A 22,156-nucleotide genomic window follows, 5' to 3' on the forward strand; every position below is an offset into this window, starting at 1 on the left:
TCCTGAGCATGTCTGGCCAGCTGTTCCTGAGGAGCCTGGCCCCTGGATGGGTTTGAACACTTCAAAGCCTTTTGCTGGGAAGAGGTGGGGGGCCCCGTTCAAGCACGGGTTCATATTGGTTTCTAATCCAGACTTAGGTCTAAACATTTCCTTACTTTATCTGTATTTCTCTTGTACAGAAATCATAGATTTTGGTAAGTTTTACTCGCTCGCTTGCCTCACAGCCTGCATCCTGAGCTTCCAGAACCACACTGTTGACGCTAATGTGAGGGCCTGTCCTGACGGGGTCAAGGCCTTGCAGCTCCCTCGTGGGCTCTGTCCCCCTGGGGTGTGGCTTGATGCATGACCTGGAGGGAGCCCTGGAAATAACTCTTTCCTCGATGGAGTTACGTTACCAATTTGATATTCGGTAGGATTCATTTGTTTCAATTTTTTTTATATTTGCAGTTTTATATTTGCTTTCCTTCCTTTTTTGATTCAATTTTTTTTTGTTTTTTTTTATTGTAAACAAATGGGATACATGTTGTTTCTCTGTACATGGCGTAAAGGCATACCATTTGTGTAATCATAAATTTACATAGGGTAATGTTGTTTGATTCATTCTGTTATTTTTTTCCCTTCCCCCCACCCCTCCCACCCCTCTTTTCCCTCTATACAGTCCTTGCTTCCTCCATTCTTGCCCCCCTCCCTAACCCTAACTCTAACCCTAACACTAACCCCTCCCACCCCCCCTTAGGTGTCATCATCCACTTATTAGCGATATCATTCGTCCTTTGGTTTTTTGAGATTGGCTTATCTCACTTAGCATGATATTCTCCAGTTTCATCCATTTGCCTGCAAATGCCATAATTTTATCATTCTTTATGGCTGAGTAATATTCCATTGTATATATATGTACCACATTTTCTTTATCCATTCATCAATTGAAGGACATCTAGGTTGGTTCCACAATCTGGCTATTGTGAACTGAGCAGCTATGAACATTGATGTGGCTGTATCTCTGTAATATGCTGATTTTAAGTCCTTTGGGTATAGGCCAAGGAGTGGGATAGCTGGGTCAAATGGTGGTTCCATTCCAAGTTTTCTAAGGAGTCTCCACACTGCTTTCCAGAGTGGCTGCACTAATTTGCAGCCCCACCAGCAATGTATGAGTGTACCTTTCTCCCCACATCCTCGCCAACACCTGTTGTTGCTTGTATTCTTGATAATCGCCATTCTAATTGGGGTGAGATGGAATCTTAGGGTGGTTTTGATTTGCATTTCTCTTATTACTAGAGATGTTGAACATTTTTCCATATATTTGTTGATTGCTTGTAGATCTTCTTCTGTGAAGTGTCTGTTCATTTCCTTAGCCCATTTGTCGATTGGATTATTTGCATTCTTGGTGTAGAGTTTTTTGAGTTCTTTATAGATTCTGGAGATTAGTGCTCTATCTGAAGTATGATTGGCAAAGATTTTCTCCCACTCTGTAGGCTCTTTCTTCGCATTGCTGATAGTTTCCTTTGCTGAGAGAAAGCTTTTTAGTTTGACTCTATCCCAGTTATTAATTCTTGCTTTTCTTTCTTGTGCTATGGGAGTCCTGTTGAGGAAGTCTGGTCCTAAGTCGACATGTTGAAGCTCTGGACCTACTTTTTCTTCTGTAAGATGCAAGGTCTCTGGTCTGATTCCGAGATCCTTAATCCATTTTGAGTTTAGTTTCGTGCATGGTGAGAGATATGGGTTTAGTTTCATTCTGTTGCATATGGATTTCCAATTCTCCCAGCACCATTTGTTGAAGAGGCTATCTTTTCTCCATTGCATGTTTTTGGCCCCTTTGTCTAGTATGAGAAAATTGTATTTATTTGGGTTTGTATCCATGTCCTCTATTCTGTACCATTGATCCACCTTTCTATTTTGGTACCAATACCATGCCGTTTTTGTTACTATTGCTTTGTAGTAGAGTTGAAGATCTGGTACTGCGATACCCCCTGCTTCACACTTTCTGCCAAGGATTGCTTTAGCTATTCTGGGTTTTTTATTCTTCCAGATGAATTTCATAATTTCTTGCTCTATTTCTGTAAGGTACATCATTGGGATTTTAATTGGGATTGCATTGAATCTGTATAGCACTTTTGGTAGTATGACCATTTTGACAATATTAATTCTTCCTATCCAAGAACATGGGAGATCTTTCCATCTTCTGAGGTTTTCTTTAATTTCTTTCTTTAGTGTTCTGTAGTTCTCATTGTAGAGGTCTTTCACCTCTTTTGTGAGATTGATTCCCAAGTATTTTTATTTTTTTTGAAGCTATTGTGAATGGGGTAGTTTTCCTAATTTCTCTTTCTGAAGATTCATCGCTTATGTATAAAAATGCCTTAGATTTATGTGCATTGATCTTATATCCCGCTACTTTACTGAATTCACTTATGAGATCCAAAAGTTTTCTGGTGGAATTTCCTGGTTCCTCTAACTATACAATCATATCATCAGCAAATAGGGATAGTTTGAGTTCTTCTTTTCCTATTCGTATCCCTTTAATTTCTTTGGTCTGTCTAATTGCTCTGGCTAGAGTTTCAAGGACGATATTGAAAAGAAGTGGTGAAAGAGGGCATCCCTGCCTTGTTCCAGTTTTAAGGGGGAATGCTTTCAGTTTTTCACCACTTAGAATGATATTAGCCATGGGCTTAGCATAGATGGCCTTTACAATGTTAAGGAATGTTCCCACTATCCCTATTTTTTCTAGTGTTTTGAGCATGAAGGGGTGCTGTATTTTATCAAATACTTTCTCTGCATCTATTGAAATAATCAATGTGATTCTTGACTTTAAGTCTATTGATATGGTGAATTACATTTATTGATTTCCTGATGTTGAACCAACCTTGCATCCCTGGGATGAAACCCACTTGATCATGGTGCACTATCTTTTAAATATGTTTTTGTATGCGATTTGCTAAAATTTTGTTGAGAATTTTTGTGTCGATGTTCATTAAGGATATTGGTCTGAAATTTTCTTTCCTCGATGTGTCTCTGTCTGGTTTAGGTATCAGGGTAATATTGGCTTCATAGAATGAGTTTGGGAGAGTTCCCTCCTCTTCTATTTTATGGAATACTTTGAGAAGTATTGGAATGAGCTCTTCTTTAAAGGTGTTGTAGAACTCGGCTGAGAACCCATCTGGTCCTGGACTTTTCTTTGTTGGAAGGCTTTTGATGACTTCTTCTATTTCATTACTTGAAATTGGTCTATTTAAATTGTGTATGTCCTCCTCGTTCAGTTTAGGCAATTCATATGTCTCTAGAAACCTGTTGATGTCTTCGAATTTTCTATTTTGTTGGAGTATAGATTTTCAAAATAGCTTCTAATTATGTTTTGTATTTCAATCGTGTCTGTTGTGATATTTCCTTGTTCATTCCGAATTTTAGTGATTTGGGTTTTCTCTTGTCTTCTCTTTGTTAGTGTGGCTAAAGGTTTATCAATTTTGTTTATTTTTTCGAAGAACCAACTATTTATTTTGTCAATTTTTTGTATTGTTTCTTTTGTTTCAATTTCATTGATTTCAGCTCTGAGTTTAACTATTTCCTGTCTTCTACTACTTTTGGTGTTGGTCTGTTCTTCTTTTTCTAGGGCTTTGAGCTGTAGTGTTAGGTCGTTTATTTGTTGAGTTTTACTTCTTTTATTAAATGTGCTCCATGAAATAAATTTTCCTCTAAGTACTGCTTTCATAGTGTCCCAGAGATTTTGATATGATGTTTGTTTGTTCTCATTTACCTCTAAGAATTTTTTAATTTCCTTCCTAATATCTTCTGTTATCCATTCATCATATAATAGCATATTGTTTAATCTCCAGGTGTTGGAGTAGTTTCTGTTTTTTACTCTTTCATTTATTTCTAACTTCAATCCATTATGATCTGATAGAATACAAGGTAGTGTCTCTATCTTCTTGTATTTGCTGACATTAGCTTTTTGGCATAATATATGGTCTATTTTAGAGAAGGATCCATGTTCTGCTGAGAAGAAAGTGTATTCGCTCTTGGTTGGATGGTATATTCTATAAATGTCTGTTAAGTCTAAATTATTGATTGTGTTATTGAGATCTATGGTTTCTTTGTTCAATTTTTTGTTTGGAAGATCTGTCCAGTGGTGCGAGAGGTGTGTTAAAATCACCTAGTATTATTGTGTTATGGTCTATTTGGTTTCTAAAATTGAGAAGGGTTTGTTTAACATACATGGATGAGCCACTGTTTGGGGCATAGATGTTTATGATTGTTATATCTTGCTGATTTATGCTTCCCTTAAGCAGTATGAAATGTCCTTCTTTATTCCTTCTGACTAACTTTGGCTTGAAGTCCACATTATCTTAAATGAGGATGGATACTCCAGCTTTTTTGCTGAGTCCATGTGCATGGTATGTTTTTCCCCATCCTTTCACCTTTAGTCTATGGGTATCTCTTTCTATGAGGTGAGTCTCTTGCAGGCAACATATTGTTGGATCTTTCTTTTTAATCCAATTTGCCAGTCTATGTCTTTTGATTGATGAATTCAGGCCATTAACATTCAGGGTTATTATTGAGATATGATTTGTATTCCCGGTCATGTGGTTCATATTTAAAATTTTATTTATTTATTTATTTCTTTTTTGACACATCTTGGTTCCTCCTTTATTTGACAGTTCCTTTAGGATAATTCCTCCCTTTGCTGATTTGCTTCTTTGTTTTTTATCTCTTCCTCATGAAATATTTTGCTGAGAATGTTCTGTAATGCTGGCTTTCTTTTTGTAAATTCTTTTAGCTTTTGTTTATCATGGAATGATTTTATTTCATCATCAAATTTGAAGGTAAGTTTTGCTGGGTATAAGATTCTTGGTTGGCATCCATTTTCTTTCAGAGCTTGAAAAATGTTGTTCCAGGCCCTTCTAGCTTTTAGAGTCTGGATTGAAAAATCTGCTGATATCCGTATTGGTTTCCCCCTGAATGTAATTTGGTTCTTTTCTCTCACAGCCTTTAAAATTCTGTCTTTATTTTGTATGTTAGGTATTTTCATTATAATGTGCCTTGGTGTGGGTCTGTTGTAATTTTGTGTATTTGGAGTCCTATAAGCCTCTTGGACTTGATTTTCCATTTCATTCTTCAGATTTGGGAAATTTTCTGATATTATCTCATTGAATAGATTGTTCATTCCTTTGGTTTGTTTCTCTAAGCCTTCCTCAATCCCAATAATTCTCAAATTTGGCCTTTTCATGATATCCCATAGTTCTTGCACATTCTGTTCATGATTTCTTACCATCTTCTCTGTTTGTTCAACTTTGTTTTCAAGGTTAAATATTTTGTCTTCAATATCTGAAGTTCTGTCTTCCAGGTGTTCTATCCTATTAGTTATGCTTTCTATGGAGTTCTTAATTTGGTTTATTGTTTCCTTCATTTCAAGGATTTCTGTTTGTTTTTTTTTCAATATCTCTAACTCTTTATTGAAATGATCTTTTGCTTCCTGAATTTGCTCTGTTAACTGTCGATTGGTGTGATCATTCAATGCCTGCATTTGCTCTTTCATCTCATCATTCAATGCCTGCATTTGCTCTTTCATCTCATCGTTTGCTTCCCTAATCATTTTAATTATGTACATTCTGAACTCCCTTTCTGTCATTTCTTCTGCCATGCTGTTGTTGGATTTTATTGATGTAACATCTAGATTTGTTTGGGGCATTTTCTTCCCTTGTTTTCTCATATTGTTCAGGTATCAGTGGGTCATTAAGATATTGCAGATTTCCTCTATTGACTTATAATGTCCCTGAAGATTGCTAGTATATCCCCTCTTATCCTTCAGTAGCCCGAAGTCTTGGAGGAAGTTGATAATGCGGAGCTCCACGAAGAAGCTGCTTCTCTAGGGGTGGGGACCCTCAGGTGGGGTATATTCCCTGCTAGTGGGCAGAGGTGCCTCCACTTGTTGACCAATGGTCATCCAACGGGGAGCGAAGCTGCGGGCTGAGGCAAGGCCTGTTTGTGCCTGTGTCTCTGGTTTTACCGTCCCTGTGGGAAAACCTCACCTGGCAGGGAAGACTCACCCGGTGGGGACGTCTCGCTGGTCAGTTCCCCTCCTAGAGGTTCCCCTCAATCTACAACTACCGCCTGGGCTGGGCTGTCTTCCTCTGCAACGTTCCCAGGGGCCCGGTCCTACCTCCTGGGCCTGGGAGCCTCACCCTTCGCAGACGAGTCTCCTTAGGCTGCCTCTCCCAGAGAATCTGCCCGCAGTCCTGGAAACTTCGCTCCACCCCTAGGCGTGTCTCTGTGCGGCTCTTCCAGCAAGAAGCCACCTAGCTCCTGGGACCCTGCTCTGCGCCTAATCGCCTGGCTATGTGGCCCCTCCTCTGAGCCACCACCTGGAGCCCTGTACAATAGCTCCGAGACCCAGAGACCCACCACACACCTCCTCCTCCGGACAGCCGCCCGGTTTCCGACGCAGTCACTAGGAGTCCAAGCAACTCACTTCACGTCTCCTCCTCCCGCCAACTGCCCGTAGCCCTAGGCAGTCACTCCAAGTCCAAGTGACCCGCCATGCTCCTCCTCTTCCTCCGGGCAACCCCCCGGTGTTCAGGAGTCGTTGCTCTGAGTCCAAACAGCTCACCACACAGCTCCTCCTCAGGCAGCCGCCCGGAGCCCCAGTGGTTGCTCCGAGTCCAAGCGCTGTGCTGAGCCGCCTCCTCTACGATGATCCCAGTTGTCCGTGTTTACCGCTTCAGCGGGGGGAGGGGCGTCTCGCCGAGCAACTCTACTTCACAAAGTTCCCTGCGTTCCAGGGCTACCGCCCCATCCGGGACACCTCCCCAACGGGAGAGACTCACCCGGCGGCTTTGAGTTGGTCCCAAGTCTCTCACTATCTCCTCTTTTGAATCTTGCGTCCTGGAGCAACGTGAAATGCAGCGCCCCCTAGTCCGCCATCTTGGATCTTGATTCAATTTTTAAGAACATTTCCACAGAGTAAAATACAAAACCGTGACCAAGTGTACGCTGGAGGCTCTTGCTCATCCTGCCCCCTCCTGCTCTTCTCTGTCCTCAGCCTCCTGGAGGATTTTGGTTTCTTGTTTATCCTTCTAGTATTTTTGTTTGTTTTTCAAAAATAAGTGAGTGTGTATCTTTGCTATTTCCCCTTGTCCTCTCTTCAGTTGGTAGCACAGCAAATACACCCTTCTGCACCCTGCATTTCAGTAGACCCTGTGTCCCGAGTGCCACTGCACGTGGTGTGGTCTGTGTTCCCTCCCAGAGCTGCCTGGTGGTCTGTCGTTTAGTCTACCAGTCTCCTCTTGGTGGGCCTTTGGGTTATTTCTGGTATTTTGCTACCCCAAGTAATGCAGCTGTGAGTAGCCTGTGTGCCTGGTTCTAGAAGAGGGTCTACAAGCCGTTTCTGTATGGCAACTCACTGCTGTGAGAACTCAGCCCGGAATTGGTTCATTTCCAGGCTGCTGCCCTCTGACCCATCCCCTTGCTCACTGGGGGCCAGGCACATGAACCGTTAGGGACACACTCGATCACATCCACACTAGGGCAGTGATGTCTGTCAGGATGCTTCCCCTCTGGGTCCTGCCAGCTCCGATGAGGACCATGACTCACCTGCAAGGTCTTATAGTCAGGGAGATGTGAAATCGATGGTTAGTAAGGTTTTTAAAACACAGTGACTAAAATTCCTGACTAGAACAACTTAAGAGGAGAAATTTATTTGAGCTCATGGTTTCAGAGGTTCTTTCCATGATACCAGGCTCCATTACTGTGGACCTTATGGTGGAAGGGTGTAGTGGAGAGAAGCTGTTCAACTCATGGTAACCGGAAAGCAGAGAAAGAGAGATGGAGGAGCCAGGGGAACAAGATAATCCCCAAAGGTATGTCCCCAGTGACCCACCTTCTCTACCCATACCCCACCTGCCCACAGTTGCTACCCAAGAGCATCAGAACTGGCAGAAGTGGGCAGAACCCCAAGAGATCAAGTGACACTCTCAGACAAATTAATTTGATAATTAATCAAATTGATTAATCCACTGATGAGGTCACAACTCATCTCATCTCTGAACATTCCTGCATTAACACAGATTTTGGGGACTAGCACATATCCAAACCATAATGTTCTGCCCCTGGCACCCAAAAAACTCATGTCCATCTCACAATACAAAATGCACTTAGTCCATCTGAGAGTCCCATGGTCTTAACAGCTTCAGCATTGCCCAAAAGTTTAAGTCTACATTCTCCTCTGAGACTTAAGGCCAGCTCTTGGTTGTGAGCCCCTGTAATGATGAAAAGCAAGTTACCTATGTCTAATATTTAATGGCACAGAGTAAACATTTCCATTCCAAAATGGAGGAATAGGGGCATACAAAGAAGGAATGGCACCTTAGCAAGACAAAGCCAGCTGGGCAAACAAGTCCTGTAGCTTACCACCAGGTAAGATGTGATCTCCAAAGGACTTGAGCAGTACTGCCCCATGGCCTTGCCAGTTGCAGCCCAGATGACCTCTCTCTCAGGCTGACCCTGTTTGCAGTCAACAGCTTTCCATGGCAGACTTTCCATATTAGTGGCATCTCTTAATCCTGGGGGTCTCCACTGCAGCTTTGGCTTCTCACATCTTCATACTTTGCCCTCTCAGGGACTGCCTGCAGGGGTTCCTACCCTGCTACTCTTTGCCTGGCTTCCCAGGCCTTCCTTTGAAATATCTGCAGAAGCCTCCATGACCCCTTAAATCGTGTGTTCCTGGAGAACCACTCCCTGGTGGACATTGCCAAGATCTTCCACCAACTTGGGCAGTAGCTGGGCCCCCTGGGATCATGGCTGCTGGGTGACTGAGCCTGGTGAAACAAAATCCCAGGGAAACAATTTCCTAGCACTCCTGTGTGAGCAGAGTGGCCCATGGTCTCTTAAAGAAGTTTCCAATTCTATACCCTTGAGCCTGCATTGGGTGTGGTCTTACTAATTCCTGAGTTACCATCCTCAAGGCATCTTTCCTGTTATTTCTGTGCAAAGTACTTAGCTTCTCCTTAGTGGTGGTAATCTCTTCAAGAGCCACACCTTCCTCAGTCCCAGTATTACCTGTGCTGCTTCTTTGGCCAAATTACAAGTTGTAAAAATCTATTCTTTCTGCTTTTTGCTTCTGATTCTCGCAAGTAAACCTGGATGAAAGTTGCCAGCAACACTGGTGTCACTGCCTGAATTAGCGTTGTGCTGTCTTGAAATTTACTCTGCCAGGTTGCCAGGTTAATCATTTCATCACTTTTAAATTCAGCCTTATAGAAAGTCTCAGAACATGGGGAAAATGTAGAGAAGTTTTTTTTTTTTTTTTTTTTTTTTTTTTTTTTTTTTTTTTTTTTTTTTTTCCAGAATGTAGCATGAATGGCCTCTAGTCCAGTTTGCAAAAGAGTCCCCATTGCTCTCTGAAACCCCATGAGCACAGGCTTTACTGCCCACATTTCTGTTGGCCCTATGGTCTTCTGAATTACAGCCAGAATCACTATTAATCTCTGCTTACACATTCTAAGGCTTCTCCAGCCTACATCTCCAAGCTTTTCCAAATTCCATCTATGAACCAGTTCTAGAGGCTTCTGAACCACATGGTCAGGTTAATCACAGTAATGATCCCACTTTTAGTACCAATGTCTGTGTTAGTTTCATCACTGACCAAAATACCTGACAAGGACAGCGTAGGGGAGGTCTTGGTCCATGGTTGGCCCACTCCATTGCTCTGGACCTGAGTTAAAGCAGAACATCATGACAGAAGGGTGTGGCAGAGGGAACCTCTTCAGTTTATGGAAGTTGGCGGGGGGTGGGGGAAGAGAGGGAGGGAGGAAGGAAGGAAGAGAAAGGGCACACACACAGTCCAGGGGACAAGATATGATCCCCAAGTGCATACCCTGCAGTGGCCCCCTCTTCCTGCCTCATCACACCTGCATACAGTTAGCACCCAGTACTGTAGTGCTTTCAGATTACTAATCCGTCAGATGGATCAACCCACTGATTAGGTCACAGCTCTCATAATCTCATTATTGCACTTGAACACAGGAGCTTTTGGGGACATTTCATATGCAAACAGTAACATCAACCTCAGTGAACTTTGGCTTTATTTTCTTTTCATTAATTAATTTATTTTTTGTATTGGGGATTGAGCCCAGGGGTGCTTTTCCACTGAACTATATCCACAGTCCTTTTTATTTTGAGACAGCCTCTTGCTAGTTGCTGAGGCTGGCCTTGAACTTGTGATCCTCCTGCCTCTGCCTCCCAAGGTCACAGGATGACCAGCATGTACCCCGATGCCGGCCTCAGTGGGTTTTAGTGAATGAAGTTGAGCGTATTTTAAGTTCATCCTTCGTTGTCTGCGAACTTCTGCTATGTCTTTCCCAGGTTCCTCTCAGGCCTCCTCTGTTTTGTCCTATTGTCTTTGATGTAAATTGCAAGTGGGTTCTGCTGTGTCCTTTGTCGTTTTCCTTTACTGCTGGTGGGGTTGCTCTGTAGAAGTTCTGCTGCTCGGGGTCTGGTGTGTCTTCCCTCTGTCCCTCCTTCTGGATGCCTGAGTCTTGCTGGGAGGGCTCCCTGCTCTCCCGCTCTCAGAGAGTCAGGCACGTTTTCCCCCCTGACTTGCAGTTCCTTCATTATGTTAGACTTCTGATCAGCTTGCAGTTTATCCCGGCGCATGATGGCAGGTGTGAATCCCATTGTCATTTCCAGGTGTCTTATCTGGTTGACCCAAGATCATTTATTAAAAGGTCCCTATTTTCCCCAGTGTCCTGAGAGCCACTCTTATCACATATCAACCTAAGTTTTTGGGTATATTTCTGCATTTTCTGTTTTGCTCTGTTAGACCAGAGATGGGCAAACTCTTTCTGTTACGGTCTGGATAATAAGCAGTTCAGGCTTTCTGGGCCACATGTCACATTTTTGTCCCTGTATTTCTTCCAACAGCCTGTTAAATTGTGAAGGCCGTTCCTTAGCCACATCAGCCTGTGCCTCTCGGTCACTCGCCCAGCCTCGCGGGCCTTTGCTTTCTGTCGAGCCCAGCTCCCCCTGCTGCCCTGCCTCACAGGGTGTCCTGGTCATTCTTGCCTGTTCTGTCTCCTGTGCACACTTGGTGTCTGTGTGAAGACGGCAACTTGTGGATTGGTACCGGCAGAATCCACGAGTGATGGCAGGGTCCTCCCCAAGGCAGGGACGCCTCCGTCCAGCATTCGACTTCTGTGCCTCTCCAGAGTTTTAAGGTCTGCCTCCTGTGAGTTAGCTGATTTCGGATTGGTTTTGTGTTCGCTTTTACTGTTTCCTCCGTTCTCCTCCCTTTCTGGTATCTCTGTTGCTATTTCCCTGCGTGGCTAGCTCGCTCGTCTCCTTCCTGTGTCTCTGTGGACTGCAGTGGTGAGGACTCCTCAGGTGACGGCTGTGCGCTTACTGTGGCTGTTTCCGAGGGTCCTCCTTGCCTGTGTGTGCCTTTTGACATAGTTATAAGTAAGTTATGAATCTAAAAACTTTGTTACTCATCCTGGCTGTTGCATGGTGATCGGAGAACCTCTTCGTGTTGCTTCTGCCTTGCGGAGTGTATCTCGGCGTTCTTTGGGGCCTGTGTGCTGAGGTTTCCGGTGCATCTGAAAAGGTGTGCTCTGTGCTGGGTGCGTGCTGGCTGCTTCTTGCAGGAGCCCTGTGGACCAGCTGTGCTGCCTTCTGTGGCCTTCCCTACTTGCTGTCCCCCGGGTCAGTCTGTGAGTGGCAAGTGCTTCGCCTCCATCACTGTTGCATTTCCATCTGTTCTCTGTCCTCTCTGAATTTCTGCTTTCCTTGCTGTGTGTCTACTGTGGCTGCTACACAGTCATCTGATTGTGGAGACTGGTGTTGGAAGGTACCCATGATCCGAGGGAACTGTGCCTGCTGGGCAAAGGAGGTGCTTGTGGATTTTGACGGCAAGGTGGAGATTGAACCAGGGCACAGAGCAGCCACCCAGGCCTGGTCCTGGCGTGGGGCTGGCTGAGGAGCTGGCAAGGGTCCAGCTGGGGAGCAAGGGGTGGGCTGTGGGCGTGGGGAGGCAGGTGGTCCTGTGCCTGGAGCCTGCTCTCAGTGCAGGGGTCGGTTGGCACCATCACAACTGCTGACGGGGTGGGATGGCCCGGGTTTCCCACTGGGGGCTTTGGCAGTGCTGTTGGATGGACTTTGGGCAGCTGGGCCTCAGGAACGGCTTCTGAGGAGCTGGACAGGGAGCACAGCACCTGCACCTGCAGTTGGGGGAGCTGGGAATCCCGTCCTGAAGGGTGACCTCGCCTGCATGTGTCCCCAGGGGCACTCGGCAGCTTGGACAGTGGCTGAGCGCCACTTGGGCGGGGACCCCAAGTCCTGTTCTCTGTGCCGCCTGTGCTTGTGTGCTGAGGCAGTGACTTGGTGGTCATACGGGGGTTGGCGACTGATGGGCTGGTGCTGTGGAATGAGGGAGCCCCAGTGGGTGGGGAGAAGGGAGGGTCCAGCTGGGCCTTGCTGGGTCAGGTGTACCTGGGACCCTGCGTGGGTCTGTGCCTGGGAGAGGTGGAAGATGGAGAGGCCTGCGCAGGGTGAGGCCACCCACAGAGGTCTGGCCTGAGTGCAGGGAGGGCCCACGCTGCCCCTTCCATAGCTCGGGACTGCAGCAGATGGGGTAGGTGACTAGTACCGTGAGCCTGGGGTTCGGTGCTCACTGGTCCGTGACACGGGGATCCCACCTGAGCCTGGCCTGTCCTGAGCTCCAGCCAGGTGCTGCAGGCCATGAGTCCTCAGGGCAGCGCAGGCTGAGCTTGGGGTGAGGGTCTGCCACCTCTGAGATGCCATGCTGGGCGCGCCTGCCCACCGCATGGAGTTGGTGACCAGCTCCTCCTTGCTCTTTGTCCTGGGTCCTTGCGTGCCTTTTCACTCTGAGATGTCTAAGCAGCTGTCCTCACTCTGCTTTTCTGGCTGGCCTGGGGCTGAAGCCCAAGGTCTCAGGCTGCGCCCTCCCTCCACTGACAGCCCTGCTACCTGGTCTTGAGGACAGGTGGTCCGGGATGGAGTCACAGAGGGACCCTGTGGCCCAGCTGTATCAAACCTCCCCCCAGCGGAGAATCAAGCAGGCTCCTGCCCCTTCTTCCCGGAGGCCAGGGCTTCGTGAGTGCCGTCACCGTGCGGGCAGACCAGGGGGTCGCTGGAGCTTGCTGGCACTGCTGGCCCTGCACCTCACCTAATGGGGTTTCCCTGGCATTTTGTCCATTTAGAACTGATGATCGTGCCACTTCAGGACGAAGGCCGGTCGCAGCCTGGCTCCGTCTTAGCCCACAGGCAGCAGGCCTCTCAGGGGAGCCCGTGCGCCCCTGGGGTGCTGCCCAGCCTGTGTTAGGGCCGCCCCATTCCTGGTCCCGAGTTCCCACATGGCAGGCCTGTCTCCACCTGAGGGTGTGTGCGTGTGTGTGTGTGTGTGTGTGTGTGTGTGTGTGTGTGACTGTACCGTATTGACAGCAGATGTCGGCTGCATTTTTCCTTAAATTCTGTGTGCACAGAATAATAAGCTTCCCGGCGAGCCTCATCAGGGCCCTGTTCCCATCCATCATAGATGTTTTACAAGGACTTGGTGAAAACCATAAATCTTATTTTGGGAGTTTACTGTGTATATTGAAAAGAAGTGTAGTCTTCTGAACATGACTCTTGGCTTTGTTAATTGGGGCATTTTATGATGTTTTTGATTAATGTGTTTATTAACTGTCAATCTGACCAGAGCAGAGATCTCTTCAAAGTATAAAGATGATAAATGACTCCAGTTACTTCTGGGCCCCATGGGCCTCCCTGGCACAGGGTCTCCTGGCTTCCAACTGAGGTACATGGTGGGCCCTGGGTTCCTGAAGCCGGGCGAGCAGCGCTGGTTCCTCCACTACCTGGCCGTGCAGACTCTGCAGATCGACGTCTGGGATGGTGACTCCTTGCTCCTCGTTGGATCTGCTGCTGTCCAGATGAAGGTATGGCCTTGCTCAGGCCAGCTGTGGCTCACAGGATAGTCCACTGGGGGCTGGTCTGTCCAGCACTGGACTGTGGTTCAACTTCCTTGCTAAGAACAGCGCCAAGCCCCTGTCCTCTGAACAGAAGGCGTGGCGTGCTTGGTGAGCTCTTCTGTAAGCTGGCTGCTGGGGCCTGGCGCCTTCTGCTCCTTTGAGGGCTACGATATAAGCTTCCTGAGGGCAGGTGCCAGGTAGCTGGCTGTGAAGGTGGAAGGAACAAGTGACAAGGTGTGACGACGTGGCATGACCCATTCCAGTCATCAGTGAACAAATTCTGGCTGGAAGTGAAACTCCTCCAGTCGTGCCTTTCCGTTCTCCCTGTGTGCCGACACCCAAGTCTGTCCCGTCCTCTCTCTGCAGACCTTCTCCATTGCATGCAGGGCACCACGGGGACAGAGGAAGATGACCATGACAGCTGCTGGGTGCAGGGCAGGCCTGTTCTACTGCTGGATGTCCTGGGTCGTATTCCCACAGCCCATGGGGGAGGACGGTCTCTCCTGTCCTGCCTTGACCCCATGTGGCCACATCCTCCTGCCCTCCAGCCAGCTGCCTGCTGGACTCCTGTATTGATGTGGCCCTCCAGTGGCCACTGAGCGTGAGACGCAGAGCTGGCCTTCGCTCTTGCCCCTGCGCCATCACAGGCTCGTAGACGCCTGTCCTCCCACGTGTGGGACCAGGGGTCCCTGACTACACGCTGCTGTTCCCGGGGGCTCTGCTGGCCCCTCCTCCTCTGATCCTGACTCTGTCCACCCTAGGACTCAGGCCCTGCCGGTGTCTTCAGAGAGGAGGACGATGCTCCCTGGGGGTGCGGGTGGGCTTGTGCGTGCAGGTGCCTGAGGCAGGGTCTGGTGGTGAGGACGTAGCTGCTCTGACCCTCCTGGTCCTCTGGGACATGGTGAGGACCCTGGAGGGTCATCATGGCCTGGCTTGTGTCTTCCACCTGGGCCCTGATGCCCGAGGGCAGGGGGGGTGCTGTTGCCTTGCGTCCCTGGCACAGGCTCTGCTGGAGGAGGGAGGAGAGGTGGAGGGCTGCGTGGGCCAGGGAGGGCCCACCGCGGGCCTCAGCCCAGGCGAGCCCTGTGTCCTTCTGTGCCCTTGCTCCTGGAGACAGAGCCATTCGATCTGCTCCCACGTGAGGAGCCCGGAAGCCAGTGCTGGGGTGTTCACTGACACAGAGTTGGATCAACTAAAACTGAGTTTTACTTGAAGTGAAAAAGTCTTCTAGATTTAAAACTGAAGAAGCAAAGGCGGAAAATGAAGGTGTGGAGGGATGGCCTCCTGTGGCCTGTCCTGTGGCCTCTTGAGTGGTTAATGCCCACACGCTGCGCCCGGCCCTGGCCTGGTTTTCACTGAGCTGATTTTCCTCCCACAAAGGCTGCCTGTGGCTCTCCTCGCCTCTGCCTGCTGCTGGGCATGCAGGCGACTGTTCCAGCGTCCTGAGGCTCAATTTTGCACATCTCTTCCTGTGTTGTTGTGGCAGCTGGAAGAGCTGCCACCAGCAGTCGATGGCCACATGCTTCGTTTGGTGTGCATCTGAAGCCCACTGGTGACAACAGGGCAGTTTTTCAGCCTGATTCCCACTCAAGATTCTGACTCAACACCTGTGATTGTTCCATTGTCCCCAGACGACAGGTCCTAGGCAGCAGGATCCCTTGCAGAGTGAGGGCTGCAGGGGCACCGAGCCTGGAGGGTGGCAAGGCTGCAGAGGAGAGGGTGCTGGCTGTGGCTCTCGGGTCCTTTAAGGGGCTTGGCTGGCGAGGGTACTCGTGAGGCTGAGCGTTGTTTCTTAGGTCACTGCCCATTCTCCAGAGGACACCCCCATGCCCCCGCTCCCTAGGGCCCTGACCTGTGGACCTGCATGCTTTAGCTGGGCGGTGGGCACGAGCAGCACCAGGCCAACAGGTGCTGAGTGACTGGGAGCCCAGGCCCAGGGCAGGCCCAGGTCTGCCTCCCCAGGCCAGAGACAGGCGCTTTGCTGCTGTGGGAATTGGAGAACCTTTCCAGAGCTCTGCTTGTGCGTGAGGGTGGGCGGGGACTCGAGGCCACACAGTGGAGAAGGGACCGGCGGGGGACTCCTGGAGCCACACAGTGAAGGGGCAGGCGGGGGACTCCTGGAGCCACACAGTGGAGGGGCAGGCGGGGGACTCCTGGAGCCACACAGTGGAGAAGGGGCAAGCTGGCCTGGAGTGTGGTTCCAGCGCAGACCCAGTCTGTCAGCAAGCTTGTGGCCTTAGCCGAGGCCTGAGGATGGAACGTGCTGAGCAGACCCGTGGTGGGGGAGGTCTTGCCTACCGTCCTGCTCTGGCGTTTCCCTGCTCACTCTGCCTGACCTCCGATGTGCCTCAGCCTGGCGCTCCAGCTGGCCCCCTGTGCCCGGTGGCCCCTACCCTGGCCTTGTGGGCTCCTTCAGCTGCACTGAACCCCCCCCCCCGGGCTTGTGGGCTCTGCTGTGCACCCCGACCTGGCTGGCTCCCCAGCTGTGCCCACGCTCCTCAGTTCAGACTTCTGCCTGGAGCACTCCCGCGTGCCCAGAGTTGGGTTCGGTGGAGGGTCCCTGTCTTGTTCTGCTGCCCACCTCTGGTCCTCCCCACAGAGGGCAGGTGCCAGGCCACCATGCATGCCCAGGGGCAGTGTTTTCAATGGGCAAGTTGGGTACACTTCCAGAGTGTGTGCGAAAGCCACCGATGCCGAGAACTCATGTTTTAAGAAGTTGGTCTCTGCTGTCTGCCCACAGTGTGGTACATGCTTAGGGCTCTGGGCTCCTGCCCTTCCACACATGCTCTGCTCCAGTTCAGTGGCCCTTCTTGGTGGGTCTGGAGCGGCTTCCACCCATAGGGATACCTGGAAGGGGGCGGTGGTTGAACCCCAGCTCCTGAGTGCCTGTCTCTCCTTTGCAGCACCTCCTCCGCCAGGGGCGGCCAGCTGTGCAGGTGCCACACGAACTGGAGGTTGTGGTGACCGAGTATGAGCAGGACACGTCGGTGGTGAGCGGAGACGTAACCAGGTTTGGCAGCATCAAGCCCATTGGCGTCCACACGGTGGTAAAGGGTCGGCTGCACCTGACCTTGGCCAACGTGGGTGAGTTCTGGCAGCTTTGCCTGGGCTTGTGCCATTTCCAGGGACTGCTTGTTTCCCTGCTGGAGTGTGAGGGGCAGTGGCAGCGTGGGCGCTATGCACTTGGTAGGAATTGGCGAGAGGCAGATCTACTTGGCTCAAGAGTCAGCCTCATCTCTGGAGCCCCTCCTGACGTTTTGGTTACCCACCCGGGTTGAGATCATTGGCCACCTCAGGCTGGCCTGTGTGATGTCTCTCGGTGCTCTCCTTGGGTCATCCCAGGGACTTTGTGACAGTCCTCAAGTGGCTGGGGTCTGGGAGGCTTTCTCCTTTGAACGTGCCACCCACATACCAGCCCTTCAGAGAGGAGAGATGCTCTGCACCCTCGGAGCAGCTCAGGAGGCCGAGTGGAGAGCTCCTCTTGGGCACTGTGACCTTGAACAGGTGGTGTGCCATGGGCTGCTGACAGACTGCAGAGCCCTGTTCTCCTTCCCATGTCTGCGCTGGGGTGGGGTGGCTCGGGATGGTCCCACCTGGGCTTCCGGTTTCCAACAGAGGGCAGTAGTGGGCCCGGGGCTGCTGAGTGCTGGTGGGTAGAGGTCTGGAGAGGACAGATGCCTGCCCGTGGCCACCCCCGATGGCCAACAGGGACCCTGCTGGTCCTGTGGCACCCCCACTGACCTTCCCCTGGGGGTTCTCTGACAGGGCTGGGCTTTTCTGGGCAAAGTGGAAAGCACAGTGAGACTAGCTGTTGCAAAGTTGTTTCCAAGTCCGTGAGGACGGCACACAGACCCCCATCATTTTATTAGGGAATTTTCCATTACTTGAAACCTGGTCTGACTTTGCGTCCTGGCGCCCCACGTGGGGCTCAGTACAGGGTGTCAGGGCTGCGGTGGTGACAGGAGGGAGCACACAGCCCATTAAGTCTGGGAGGTTCTGCCTGCCTCTTTACAAACGTAGACTCCGAGGCAGCCTGGAGAGTAGACAGTGTGGACGCAGCGAAACTCGGTTCTGAGCAGGAAATGAGCCCCACGTGAGAAGCCAGGCACTGTTCAAGTGCCATGCCAAGGGGGCCGCCCAGGCCTCTGCCTCAGGCCCCTGGCTGAGTTTGCATTTAGGCTCAGCCCACGGTGTGCAGTGGCTCTGGGCCTTAAATCTTATCTTCAAAAGAAAGATGGGCTCCGTTGTGTGTTATCTCAAATTGTCATTTTCATACTTTGCCTGCAAGAGAGAGATAAGCCCAGGGGAAGGAGAGTCACGGCCTGCGGGACGGACTCTGTGCGCGGGGGGAGCTGCTGGTAGGGGACCGCGCTCACGTAGCTCTGCACGTCCCTGTAGCTGCGCTTGGGTTTCCTCTGTGAACTTTGTGGGATTTTTTTGGAAAAAAGTGGCGTGGCCTTCATTCTTTATAAAACTGGTTATTGAGCGTGGCGCAGTGGGCTCGCATCAGCACACTGGATGGTGGCTGCGGGAGCCTTCAGAGGGCGCATGCGGGGTGGAGCCGGCGGTGCTTGTTGTGCTCACAGCCTTGTTCCAGTCTGAGGCCAAGCAAGGATGCAGGATTGCCATGGAGACACAGGCATCTACCAGGCCACCCAGGGCTCCTGGGGTCCTGTGGTGGGCAGAGGATGGTGCCTGGCTTGGTGCTTCTCCTCCCAGGCCCCTTGACTCCTCAGCAGCCTCTTCCACACTGTCTTCCGATCGGTGGCCTGATCTTGACCTTGAAACAGCTTCCTCGGTCGCTAGCCTGCAGGGATTGCCAGACTGCGTTGCTTTCCTTCCCTGGTGATCATGGTTGTGAAATAGGCCAGCGGGTCAGCTGGGAGATTGGTTGTCACTTCCACGGCCTCCTGGAGGGGCCTCCCAGGGAGGCAGCTGTCAGAGCAGATGGCCCCGTAGGTCAAGTGCCTGTGTCCTCCAGGGACGTATGGCAGCAAAGTGTGCACTTCGAGGAGAGCAGGGATGTGGACGTTGACAAGCAACCGAGGTGTGGAGCCAGACAGCTGGTGGGGCGAGCCGTGCCCCGCTGCAGGGCCTGCCTGCGCGTGCGAGCTCCCCCTGCGTGGGCACCTCCTCCCCAGCATCACCCTGTCTTGATGAAGGCAGGGGGGCCATGTGACACGCACAGGGGCTCACCCGTCTCCCCAGTGTGACACGCACGGGAGCTCACCCCTCTCCCCAGTGTGACACGCACGGGGGCTCACCCGTCTCCTCCCACCTTTCCAGTCAGTGCTGCTGGTGTAGTGCCCTCGGGTGGAGGGGGCCTGGCTGCGGCCTTCTCTGTGGGTCCGCGTGATCTTGCTGGTCTCCAGCTGTGGCGATTGCCTCACCCACCTTCCTGGAGGCTGAGCCCCAAGAATGAGGGTTGCCCACCCACGAGTGATGTGGACTGGGTCCCGACCTTGAAATAACTTCCTGGGTCTCTGTCTCCCGAGTGGCTCCTGTCACCAGGCTTGAAATAGGCCAGGGCTCATCACAGTCAGATGCGGGTGGACCAGAGGCCTCATCTGTGATTCAGGGACGCCCTAGCCATCAGATGGAGATGGCTGAGAAAACTGCAGGAATTCTGGGCTCCCCCAGATGTGGGATGCACCCCCTGTAGACCCACAGTGGGTGCAGGTGCTTGGATCAGGTCCTCAGGACGTGGCAGAGAAGCCACCAAGACCTGTCTGCCCAGTACCCTCTGCCCCCACAGAGAACTCACCTGAAGAGACACCAGTCACACAGAGGAACCCAGACCAACTCAGCTGTGGGCAGGAACCTGAAGGACTCAGGGCCAGTGGGGCTGGGGTTCTGGGCTGGGACCATGGTGCTGGCCCCAAGCCCTGGAGGAGGCTGCTGTCCCTGGCCACCTCTGCCTGCTGTGGCTGCCTGCAGCCTTGCTCCGCCTGGGAGCTCCTGGTGGGCCTGTGCTTGCCTGTCGTGCCTGGTGCCTGGCCCCGGGTGGGGTGACTGTCAAGAGCGGTGCACACTGGCCCGTCTGGTGCCTGTTGTGCCTTAGAAGCAGTCAGGTCAGGAGCCGCGAGCCTTTGGTGACGCCAGGAGGCACTGTTGCCAGACTCCCCTTCTCAGTGCACGCGTCAGATCCTGGATGACAAGCTGCTGTCCAGGGCCAGAGGATCCCAGGGAGGAGAGTGGGTGTCGGAGAGAGGCCAGGGACCCTGGGAACAGTGCAGCAGCAGAGGCAGGTGGTGGCGAGCAGGACCCTGGCTCTAGATGCTGGTTCCTAAGCCACGGACTCCGCAAACCTGGCGGAGGGAGGCGGAGGCGTCTGTGGGGAGCAGGCGGGCTTCGCACAGAAGCGGCGAGGCGGCCACCCCGCCACACACTACAGAGTGGCGTCGAGGTGCAGGAGAAAGAACCGGGGGTCGGCCTCTGGGACTTTGGGAAGAGGTGGCCCCTGCAGGGCTGCACCTCAGCCTCAGCGGGAGCAGTAGCCAGCACTACACAGAGCCTGGCGGTGACAGCAGGTTTCTTAGGCTCCGAGCAGGTGGCCTGGCCCCACGTTTGAGCAGACGGCGAGCTTTGGAAGCACCTCCAGGGAAGAGCCTGTGTGGGCGTCAGCGTCCAGCCCCGAGAAGGCTGCTTTCTGAGCTCTGGTTTTGAGGAACCCGAGAAGGAGACGGTGGCAGGGGCACAAGGTGGAGCTGCAGGCCAGCAGCCGTGGTGGGGAGGCGGCAGCAGGAGCAGAGGGTTGCGGGAAGGCTCCAGAGGAGGACAGGTGTGGGCTGCTGGAGGAGGCGGGCAGAGCTTGGCTGCAGGCTGCCTGCTGCTGCACCGCTGCCTTCTCCAACCCCACTGGGCCGTGCCCTCCAGCCCCTCTGGGGGTGCCAGTGCAGGCCACTCAGGCCCCTCGGGCCTGGTCTGACCTCTGCCAGCATTCAGTGTGCAAATGCACTCAGCACTTTCCAGGGTAGTAGGAGGAACCCAGGGTGGCAGGTAATCAGAGGAGGGGCCCCGGGCAGAAAAGGCCCCCTTCCCTCAGACTGAGGAAGCAGGCATTAGGGGACCCAGCAGGGGACCCAGCAGAGTGGAGTGGTTCCTGCTGCCAGCAGCTCCTAGGAGGGTGGCCAGGGTGCCTGGCCGGTGGGTGTTCGTCGCTGCCCTGCCAGGGCTGGGAGTCAACAGCCAGGTGCTGTGTGCAACTTGGGCGGCTCATTTGGGAATGGGACTTTGTTAGCTGTGCTTGCTTCTCCACCAGGGGAAGTCAACTCTGGGTGGAAGCTGTGGGTGCTTCCCTCACAGGAGTGTGGCCCAGGGAAGCCCTGCTTCCCTCGGGGCTTGGGTCCTTGGCAGGCTCTGGGGCACTGCATTGTTCATCTGTAGGGAGCGTGGCCCAGTGACTGTAGAGGCCTCCATCTGGAATCAACCAGTGCCCTGCAGGCACACTTGCAGCACGAAGCCTTGTCCTCCAACAGTGCCCTTTCTGAAGACTGAGGTTGCAGGACATGTTCCCTGTGGAGGTCCAGAGATTCAGGAGGCAGAACCATGTTGATTGGCAGGTGTGGTGGCTTAGGAGACTGAGGCAGGAGGTTTGCAAGTTGGGACCAGCCTGGGAAACCTAGTGAGACCCTGTGTCAAAAAAAAAAGTGTCAAAAAAAAAAAGTGCACGAGAGTCCATAAGAGCTGCACGGCTCCCACCTTCGGGCTGGAGGGCTCACACCGGAGGTGGAGGGCGAGGAGCCCTGCCTGCCAAAGTGCATCTAGAACTGAGGCAGGCGCTGGGGGAACTGGCAGCCGGAGGGCGCAGGTGGCACCTGAAGACTGAACTCCTCAGGGCAAGGCTGCTGGTTCGTCAGCCTCCCCCTTGGTGTCTGTCTCATGCTGGATACTTTCTATTCAGGTCACACCTGTGAACGGACAGTGCGAGGTTCCAGCTTGCTGCCACCATCCAGGTCTCGGGTCATCTCCAACGATGGAGCCAGTTGCTTCTTCGGGGGCAGCCTCCTCTCAGGGGGAGGCCCAAGATGTGAGTTGAGGCCATGTGGCTCCATGGGTGGTGAACGGCACACGCAGGCAGGTTGGAATGAGAGGCGGAGGCTGTGGGTGTGAGCATGTCACGTCGGTGGTGTCCTAGGGCCTCTGTGTCCAGATCAAGTGGCGGCTGTGACCAGCTTCCGGCAAATTTG

At 51.7% G+C, this 22,156-nt stretch overlaps 1 protein-coding gene across 5 annotated transcripts in view; it reads left to right on the forward strand.

Annotated features, from left to right (window-relative positions):
* The window catches only part of Nphp4 (nephrocystin 4), a 109,824-nt gene that overhangs the window by 75,235 nt on the left and 12,433 nt on the right, over positions 1 to 22,156 (forward strand). For all 5 annotated transcript variants that reach the window (XM_047521899.1, XM_047521906.1, XM_047521913.1 and 2 more), the window contains 3 exons: positions 13,774 to 13,934; positions 16,871 to 17,051; positions 21,871 to 21,996. In XM_047521899.1, the coding sequence (XP_047377855.1) occupies positions 13,774 to 13,934; positions 16,871 to 17,051; positions 21,871 to 21,996 (468 nt within the window). The remainder of the gene's footprint in view (positions 1 to 13,773; positions 13,935 to 16,870; positions 17,052 to 21,870; positions 21,997 to 22,156) is intronic.

This window comes from Sciurus carolinensis, chromosome 1 (genome assembly GCF_902686445.1).
Source record: "Sciurus carolinensis chromosome 1, mSciCar1.2, whole genome shotgun sequence".
NCBI classification, from domain to species: domain Eukaryota; kingdom Metazoa; phylum Chordata; class Mammalia; order Rodentia; family Sciuridae; genus Sciurus; species Sciurus carolinensis.